Source organism: Myotis nattereri (genome assembly GCF_964212035.1).
Source record: "Myotis nattereri genome assembly, chromosome: 19".
Taxonomy (NCBI): domain Eukaryota; kingdom Metazoa; phylum Chordata; class Mammalia; order Chiroptera; family Vespertilionidae; genus Myotis; species Myotis nattereri.
In genome coordinates, this window is record NC_138095.1 from 13,788,037 (window position 1) to 13,797,007 (window position 8,971).

General features: G+C 65.6%; 2 protein-coding genes across 2 annotated transcripts; both read left to right on the forward strand.

Annotated features, from left to right (window-relative positions):
• Positions 1-505: 505 nt before the first annotated feature.
• On the forward strand, positions 506-5,631 carry SEPTIN5 (septin 5). The gene is made up of 11 exons (XM_081113602.1): positions 506-864; positions 1,517-1,613; positions 1,721-1,807; positions 2,077-2,200; positions 2,308-2,442; positions 2,570-2,687; positions 2,821-2,922; positions 3,870-3,966; positions 4,054-4,189; positions 4,425-4,527; positions 4,647-5,631. Exons 1-11 carry the CDS (start codon positions 784-786, stop codon positions 4,701-4,703), a joined length of 1,137 nt encoding a protein of 378 aa, XP_080969728.1. The 5' UTR covers positions 506-783; the 3' UTR covers positions 4,704-5,631.
• On the forward strand, positions 5,626-7,107 carry GP1BB (glycoprotein Ib platelet subunit beta). Its single transcript, XM_081113603.1, has 2 exons — positions 5,626-5,903; positions 6,175-7,107. Exons 1-2 carry the CDS (start codon positions 5,894-5,896, stop codon positions 6,771-6,773), a joined length of 609 nt encoding a protein of 202 aa, XP_080969729.1. The 5' UTR covers positions 5,626-5,893; the 3' UTR covers positions 6,774-7,107.
• Positions 7,108-8,971: the final 1,864 nt, after the last annotated feature.

Genomic DNA, 8,971 nt, shown 5'->3' on the forward strand with positions numbered 1-8,971 from the left:
GGGCGGGCGAGGGGGGAGAGGGGCAGTTCAGCCTCCAGCCTCCAGTCGAGGGGAGGAGGCCGTGACGGGAGGGGTGTGCCCAGGGGTAGTCCGGACGCCGTGTCATCGCCAGCGGTTTTGGGTGGAGTCTGCGAGGGAAAGTGGGGTGCATGGGCCGGTCGCGTGTGGGTGCGCGTGGGAGCGGCCTTCGGCGCCCTCTGGCGGACAGAAGCTACAGCGCAGCTCTGGGGGGCGGGACGCAGCGGCCACAGTCCCCCCTTCCCGCCCCCAATGGCCCGCGGGTGGGACCCGGCCTCACCGTCCTCCCCCCACGCGCCCTCCCGCCTTTACCCCGCTGTCCCGGCGCCTGGCCTGAGCCCGCGAGTCCGGCAGCGGGGCTCCCTGCCCGCGCCGCGTGCCCCACTGCCCCCCGCAGCAGCTGTCGGTGGCTCCGCCCGCGGCCCAATTTCCAGGCGACCGTTTCCCGGCGACGGCGGGCGGGGCGACTCCGCGCAGCCCCGCCTCCGGTTCGCGTGCGGAGCGGGGCCGGCGGTGGCGACGCCGCGCGTCTCGGGGCGGGTCCGCAGCGGCCGGGGGATGGCTCGCGCGGCCTCCGGGGTCGGCGGCACCCCGGGTGGGCCACGTCTGGTTTCCCGGCCTCGGCCCCTGTGCCCCTGAAACGGGACCGAGAGAGCAGGGCTTCGAGGCACGACCGCGTTTGAGTCCCCCGAGAATTTCGGGCCCGTGTCGGCCTGACCCGGTTTGGGGGTCCGAAGGCGCCCGCTGGGCCCGGGGGTCGCTGTGATGGATTCCCTGGCGGCGCCCCAGGACCGCCTGGTGGAGCAGCTGCTGTCGCCGCGGACCCAGGCGCAGAGGCGGCTCAAGGTGTGTGGGGCGGGGAGCGGAATGTGGGTCAGTGTCCAGGGCTCCCCGGGGCGCGACGGGCCGCACGGGGCCAGGTCCACAGGTGGCGGCGCGGACCCGCGGGGGCGGGGCGGCTGGGCGCCGGGATCTATAAATAGCCCCGCGCCAGCGCCGCTGCAGCCGCCACCCCCGCGGCTGGATCCGGGCCACGGGGCCTCCCACCCCCTGGTACACTCGCGAGGGGTGAGTATTGAGGCCGGGCTTCTCCTGCCCCTGAAGGGCCTGGGCATGTCCCACGGGTCTCAGTGTCGGTGCCCTCTGTCCACCACTCAAGGGAGGACACTGCCTGTGTCCGCTGTGGCCAGACCTCGCTCCCTATACACGCACACGCACACGCACACACACACACACACGCAGACACATGCACACAGTCTTAGGACCCTGCAAACCCCTCCTTGAGGCTGGGGCAAAGGTGCCTTCGCCAGCCACCCCCCTGACCTGTCTTCCCACCTCCTGGCCTTTGCCCACAGGCCTCACCCCTTTCTGCCATTGAAATGCCCCACTCTGGGGGCTCTGTCCTCTGCTGCCTCCTTGCCCGAGCCGGGATGGGGGACGGCATGGGGCTGCCCAGGAGCCCCAGGGTACCCCTGACCTGCCCTGCCCCTGCCCCCAGGATATTGACAAGCAGTACGTGGGCTTCGCCACGCTGCCTAACCAGGTGCACCGGAAGTCGGTGAAGAAGGGCTTCGATTTCACGCTCATGGTGGCTGGTGAGTGGGCCAGGCTCCCCGGTGGGGTGGCTGGGGCCACCGGCTGGCCAGGTTCTGTTGTGGGGCCCTCTGACCTCATCCGACTCCTTCCCTGTATCTGTGGGCAGGTGAGTCGGGCCTGGGGAAGTCCACACTGGTCCACAGCCTCTTCCTGACCGACCTGTACAAGGACCGGAAGCTTCTCAGTGCTGAGGGTGAGTGAACCCCGAGCTGTCCGGGCACTGGTCACCATCCCCTCCTGTGTGACCCCTCAAGGGGTGCCCTTCCAGGTCCATCCCCCCCCCTCCCTCCCCATAGCATGGGGCTTCTGTTCAGGGTCCTGCAGGAGTGGCCTGAACCACAGCAGGGCCCTGTGGCTGGGGCCAAAACACGAGGATGGAGGAGAACAGCATCCTGGCTGCCCAGGGGGAGGGGGAGGCCCTGTCAGTGAGGCACCTCCCAGCTGTGTCTGCCTCCCCCGCAGAGCGCATCAGCCAGACGGTGGAGATCCTGAAGCATACGGTGGACATTGAGGAGAAGGGCGTCAAGCTGAAGCTCACCATTGTGGACACGCCGGGCTTTGGGGATGCAGTAAACAACTCTGAGTGGTGAGGCAGGCCTGGCTGGGGGGGCAGGACCCGCCCTGCTGACCCAGCCTCCCCCGGCGCCAGCACGCTGCCCTCACAGCCCGGCCTCACACACCCTCTGCCCGCAGCTGGAAGCCCATTACCGACTACGTGGACCAGCAGTTTGAGCAGTATTTCCGCGACGAGAGCGGCCTCAACCGCAAGAACATCCAAGACAACCGGGTGCACTGCTGCCTGTACTTCATCTCTCCGTTTGGGCACGGGTGCGTGACTGTCCTGAGGCCAGGGGCCACCCGCCTCCACGGCCATTCCTCCCTGAGCCCTGCCCCCGCCTCTCCCTGCCCCACCATGACCCCAGCAGCCCCTCACCACCCTGGCTGCTCCCTGCAGGCTGCGGCCGGTGGACGTGGGTTTCATGAAGGCTCTGCATGAGAAGGTGAACATCGTGCCCCTCATTGCCAAAGCTGACTGTCTGGTCCCCTGTGAGATCCGGAAGCTGAAGGAGCGGGTGAGCATCCGCGGCAGAGGGTCTGGCCCAGGACTTGGTTCCAAGAGCACCGGGTGTGCCGACCCCGGGCATCCACACACCAGGCCCAGGGGACCTTGCCAGCCCTGAAGCTGACAGCCTTGCCCCACTGCAGATCCGGGAAGAGATCGACAAGTTCGGGATCCACGTGTATCAGTTCCCCGAGTGTGACTCAGATGAGGACGAGGACTTCAAGCAGCAGGACCGGGAACTGAAAGTGAGTATGCCGTCCAGTGGGCGGGGAGGGAGCTAGAGTCCAGTTCACATGGCGCCTGGAGGAGGCCGGGTGTCCAGGTCCCACGTGGGGGTTGCAGCAGAGGTCTGTAGCCTGGGCAGTAGAGTCTCTTCGCCTAGCCCGAGAGGACTAGGGGCACCCATGTTCCTGCCTGCCCACAGGCACAGCTTCTGGCCAGGCCCCCACCCTAACCCTGCTCCTTGGTCTCCTCGTGAATCCCCAGCCACTGGTTGTGTAGGCACTGGCTCCCAGAATTCTGTGCAACAGAGGATGGGGTGGCTTTGAGTGCCCCTGCACCTGGAGTGGTTATGACCAAGCTCAAAACTGGGGACACGTGGTCACAAGGCCAGGAGCAGAGTTGGGCAGGGATATCACTAGGAGGCATAAACTCAGTTATAGGCAATAGGACAGTGGTTCTCAACCTTCCTAATGCCGCGACCCTTTAATACAGTTCCTCATGTTGTGGTGACCCCCAATTTCATTGTTACAAATTGAACATAGTTAAAGCATAGTGATTAATCACAAAAACAATATGTAATTAAATATGTGTTTTCCGATGGTCTTAGGCGACCCCGGTGAAAGGGTCGTTCGACCCCCAAAGGGGTCACGACCCACAGGTTGAGAACCGCTGCCCTAGGACAAGCATGTCAAACTTGTGGCCGACGGACCGCATGCCTCATTTAAGTAAATGCCGGCCGCGAGTTTGACATGCTTGCACCTAGGCTGTAGGCTGCAGGCTGCACCAGCTCTGGCCTCAGCCAGCAGCAGGGGGGCTGGGGAGTTAGAGGGGTTTCCACGAGGATCTCTTTGGGGGAGAGGTCATTGATGGTGATGCTGGCGGAGCTGACCAGGCACTGAGTGCCCATGCCCCTCTCCAACCACTAACCCATCCTAACTGGGCGTGAGCCCTTGCACCTGCCCCTCTGCAGGAGAGTGCACCCTTCGCGGTAATCGGCAGCAACACGGTGGTGGAGGCCAAGGGGCAGCGAGTCCGGGGGCGACTGTACCCCTGGGGGATCGTGGAGGGTGAGTTCAGGCATCGGGCACAGCATGCTGGGTGGGAAGGCTGACCCCTGGCTGGCGCCCCACCCACTGCACGCTCCCGCCCCACAGTGGAGAACCAGGCGCACTGCGACTTCGTGAAGCTGAGAAACATGCTCATCCGCACACACATGCATGACCTCAAGGACGTGACGTGCGACGTGCACTACGAGAACTACCGCGCACAGTGCATCCAGCAGATGACCAGGTGCACCATCCCCCGCACCTGGGCGTGCACCTCCTGGCCTCAGACGCACCTCCATAACCAAGTTGTCCTGGCTGCCCACCCAGACTTGAACCCTGCCCCAGCCCCCAGATCGGGCTCCCCAGCACCTTGTCTCCCCAGCCCAGCCCAGAGGTGTGGGAGCTCAGGAGGGCAGCCTTGGTAGTGGTGAGGTCGGCTGAACCTCCCAGCAGCACTGTTCCTCTTGTCCACCCTGCAGCAAACTAACCCAGGACAGCCGCATGGAGAGCCCCATCCCCATCCTGCCACTGCCCACCCCCGACGCTGAGACGGAGAAGCTTATCAGGATGAAGGATGAGGAGGTTGGTGAGGCCTGGAGCAGGGGCGGGGGTGGAAGGAAAGGCTAGCGGCTGGGGATTGAGCCGGGACCCTCCCATCTCATTTCTCACCCCACCTTCCGTGGTTCCTGCCCACTTCCCAGCTGAGGCGCATGCAGGAGATGCTGCAGAAGATGAAGCAGCAAATGCAGGACCAGTGACGCCTCCCCAGCCCTATGTTGCCATGGATATACTGCCAGTTCCTGGACTGGCCTTTCCACTCCTGGACCCCGACTGGCCTGGATTCGACCCTGGATTCACCTGGATCTCTGACAGGCCTGGAAGCAACCCCCATCCCAGAGTGGCCTAGACCCAGACTGTTCCTGACCTGACCGAGAGACGTGGGGTCACAACCCCAGCCATCCCTAATTTATTCTCAGCATCAGCCCCTCCCCTCACTTGTATCTGTTTCCACGGGGCCTGGGCAATGGCCCCCACTCTGGCCTTGGAGGAGCAGGAGCTGGTTGGGCTGTGACTTTTGAGAACCCCCCCCCCCCACTCCCCGCCATCTCAGAAGGTCACGGCCCTCAGACTCCAGGCCCTACTCAGGCAGAAGAGGGGAGCAGATCCCCAGGGTCTCGGACCTATTCCCCCACCCAGTGTCACAGCACAGACCTGGGAGCTGTGCCCCCTGCTCCCGTGGGCCACCCAGCACATGCTGAGACCTCACTTGGTGTGGACGCGGGCCACGTCCTCTCTTCCCTCCTCACCCAGGAGCTCAGCAGGCAGATGGAGCACCCTAGGCACTTAGGGTCCCTCCAGGCCTGAGGAGGCCAGGATGGACGAGGGGTTGGGATGCAGTGATGGCCCGTGCCCCTCCCCCACAGCTGTGGTTTGGGGAGGGCTCCAGGAGCAGTGGGCTGTGGGCCGTCCCCTGGCAACCCCCATGCCTAGACTGCTGTTCCCTGCCTGTGGCTGGGGGTCCTGCTCCCCAGCATCATTGTTGCCCTGGGTTCCCCAGCCCTTGGCCCCGTCCACCATCCCCCCCCCCACCCGCATGAACCCCTTCCCCAAACCCCATTCTCGAGTTTTGTTAAGTTGTGAATGCCCTCCTGTCCTGGTGACGGGAGAACAATGTTGGTGAACGTCGCTGCGGGTGTCCGAGTGCTCCTTTTGCCCCCAGGCCGAGTGGGGGCGGAAGTTCGGGCGGCGCTGGCCCCCGGAGATAGCGCTCTATCAGCAGCCCGCTGCGCCTGCGGAGGCAGCCTGGGGGTTATTTCTGGCGGGGGCAGCTGTGCTGTGGTCGGTGTACCGGGAGCGCCAGGGCCTGGAAGGGACGTGGCGGGCTTATCTCCCGGTTCTTGGGCAAACGCCTCCACTCCAGAGCGAGCCGGGCCGCCATCCTCTCGCCATGGGCTCTGGTGAGTCTGGTGGCAGGGCCGGGCCGGGCCACACCCTGAGCAGAGTCGGGTTGGGAGGCCCTCCACTCGTTCTGGCTGCAGTGGGGGGAGATTGGGGTCAGACTTGGAGGAAACTTGCGGCCAGTGCGCGGGGTGGTCGCGGGGGCGAGGCTTGCGAGCGCTGGGGGAGCGCGGGTCTCCGGGGCTGGAGGTCGGGCCGGCGCTCGGGTGCTAAGGGACCCACCCCGTCGCCGAGCAAGCCGCCCGGCTCACCGCGGCGCTTCCTTTCCAGGGCCGCGCGGGGCGCTGAGCCTATTGCTCCTGCTGCTCGCGCCGCTGAGCCGCCCGGCCGCGGGCTGCCCCGCGCCGTGTCGCTGCGCCGGGACGCGCGTGGACTGCGGGCGCCGCGGGCTGACGTGGGCCTCGCTGCCGGCCGCCTTCCCACCGGACACAACCGAGCTGGTGCTGACGGGCAACAACCTGACGGCGCTGCCGCTGGGGCTGCTGGACAGGCTGCCCGTGCTGCGCGCGGCGCACCTGAGCGCCAATCCCTGGCGCTGCGACTGCCGCCTGGTGCCGCTGCGCGCCTGGCTGGCCGGCCGCCCCGAGCGCACGCTCTACCGGGACCTGCGCTGCGCCGCGCCCCCGGCGCTGCGGGGCCGCCTGCTGCCCTACCTGACCGAGGAGGAGCTGCGCGCCGCCTGCTCGCCCGGCGCGCTCTGCTGGGGGGCGCTGGCGGCGCAGCTGGTGCTGCTGGTTCTGGGGCTGCTGCACGCGCTGCTGCTGGCGCTGCTGCTGCGCCGCCTGCGAAGGCTGCGCGCCCGCGCCATACACCGCCTGTCGCTGAACGCCCTGCTGATGGCGGAGCCGGCCGGTGACAGCGAGTCCTAGGAGAAACGGACCGGCGCTGAGCGAGGTGGGCCTGCCAGTTGGGCAGGACCCTGCCCCAGGAGCCCTTGCCCTAACCGGGAGCCACTCTCCTCCAGCCAGGCTTCATCTTCCAGGCCCCGCCCCGTCTGCAGGCCCTGGCCCACCGGGAGGTCGCTGCCAGCCCACCGCTAAGCCCTGGGGACCAACCGCAGCCCAGACGCTGCGGAGTCCCTCACGCCAAACTCCAGTGCAGAATAAACCCTAACCCTTCTCCCGATCTGAGCCGTCTCTACACCCACAGCCTGGGGACCCTCTTCCCAAAACCACACAAAAAGCTCTGAGAAGCAGTTCAAGGGGACACTCACCTTCCTACACCCCAAGTAACCTCCAAACATGCGGTCAGTGAGTAAACTCTCCCCAGCCACTGACTCTCACAGAAGTTCAAGTGGGGAAGGGACCCCAAAGGACGATGACACACTCGGGTAGTGAGGACACTGGGCAATGAGGACTCTGGGGAGAGTGAGGACAGTTTGGGGACAGCGAAGACACTGTGGACAGTGAGGACCGTGTGTGAACAGCCAGTAAACGTACAGCCAGTGCACAGAGTGGTCGGGGTGGTCGGGGTGGTCGGGGTGGCGAGGCTTGTGGACAATGGGGGTCGCGGGTCTCCGAGGCTGGAGTCAGGCCTGGTGCTCTGGGTGCTGAGGGACCCCACCCAGGTGCCCAGGAAGCCACCCGGCTCACCGCAGTGCTGTGGAGACAGCAAGGACACAGCGGGGACATCAAAGATAGTGTGGGGCAGTGAGGACACTGGGGACAGTGTGGGGCAGTGAGGACACTGGGGACAGTGTGGGGGCGGTGAGGACACTGGGGACAGTGTGGGGACGGTGAGGACACTGGGGACAGTGTGGGGCGGTGAGGACACTGGGGACAGTGTGGGGCAGTGAGGACACTGGGGACAGTGTGGGGCAGTGAGGACACTGGGGACAGTGTGGGGGCGGTGAGGACACTGGGGACAGTGTGGGGACGGTGAGGACACTGGGGACAGTGTGGGGACGGTGAGGACACTGGGGACAGTGTGGGGACAGTGAGGACACTGCAGGGCAGTTTTGAGAGAGAGGATGCTCTAAGGGCAGTTTCTGGGGTCAGTGTGGGGCCATGGGGTGGCTCTGAGGACAGTTCTGTGTGTGAGGTTCCCCAGTGGCAGCCTTCGGAGCAGTCAGGGTGAAGTGGGGATGGTCAGGAACGAGCTCCCTGGGCATCTAGTGAGAAGCTCTGGACGGCAGGTGGGGGGCAGGGCCCAAGCCATGCAAGGCGGGGTCTATAGACGTCCCTGCAAGGGTGCGTGGGCACCCGGGGCTCAGGGTCTCTGAAGTCATGTCCTCCCCGTGCTACGCTCACTGCGGGAAGGCACCTCGGACTGCACAGACCAGCCAGGGGCTTCTCGGGGCCTTACGTCACTCCTGACCCCTGGCTGTCAATCAGGGCTGGGGACCCCACTGTGATTGCCCTAGTGCAGCACAGGCTGCTTACAGGGGACCATGGGGTGCCCCAGTGAGGAGCTGATGTGTCCTCACTCCCGCCCAGATGTGGCCTCCACCTGGCTGGCCCTGTGAACAATGAAGGCTGCTCTCCATGGACCCCAAACAGGACCCCAGTGGAGCCTCAGGCCTGGGCCTCAGCCGCCTGGCACAGGAAGGCCCGGACCCCCGCTGACCGGGTCGGGGAGGCTGCCGCTGACATGGCCTTTGTCCTGGCCTTTGTAGGACAAGACGGATGGCTCTCCGGTCGGGCTGATGCTATCTCGGGTCTACTGGTGGGACGTGAGGCAGGAGCCACCCCGCCTTTGTAGGCAGGTGCGAGGCATCCGGCCGTCCTTCCAGGCTTCTTATCACCACATCGGAGATGGTGGCTCCTTTGTACAAATGAACTGCTACCCTGTCCTCCCTAGGGGTGGCCCAGCACCCCCAGAGCCCTGGTGAGGGTCAGAGGTGATGGTCGTTGTCACAGCAAGGAACACAGGCAACTTCCTAAACTTAGTCCCAAACATGGTGCCGGGAGGGGGCACCCCGCTACGCTCCAGAGGAGGAAACGGACCCCACAGATGAGTCTCCTGCTGGGCTCAGAGCTTCCTTCGTGGCTGAGACCAGGCGCCTGGGACTCCCTCACTTCTCACTGAGGCCCGTGAGGGGGCAAATGCAGGGCCCAGGAGAAAGCAG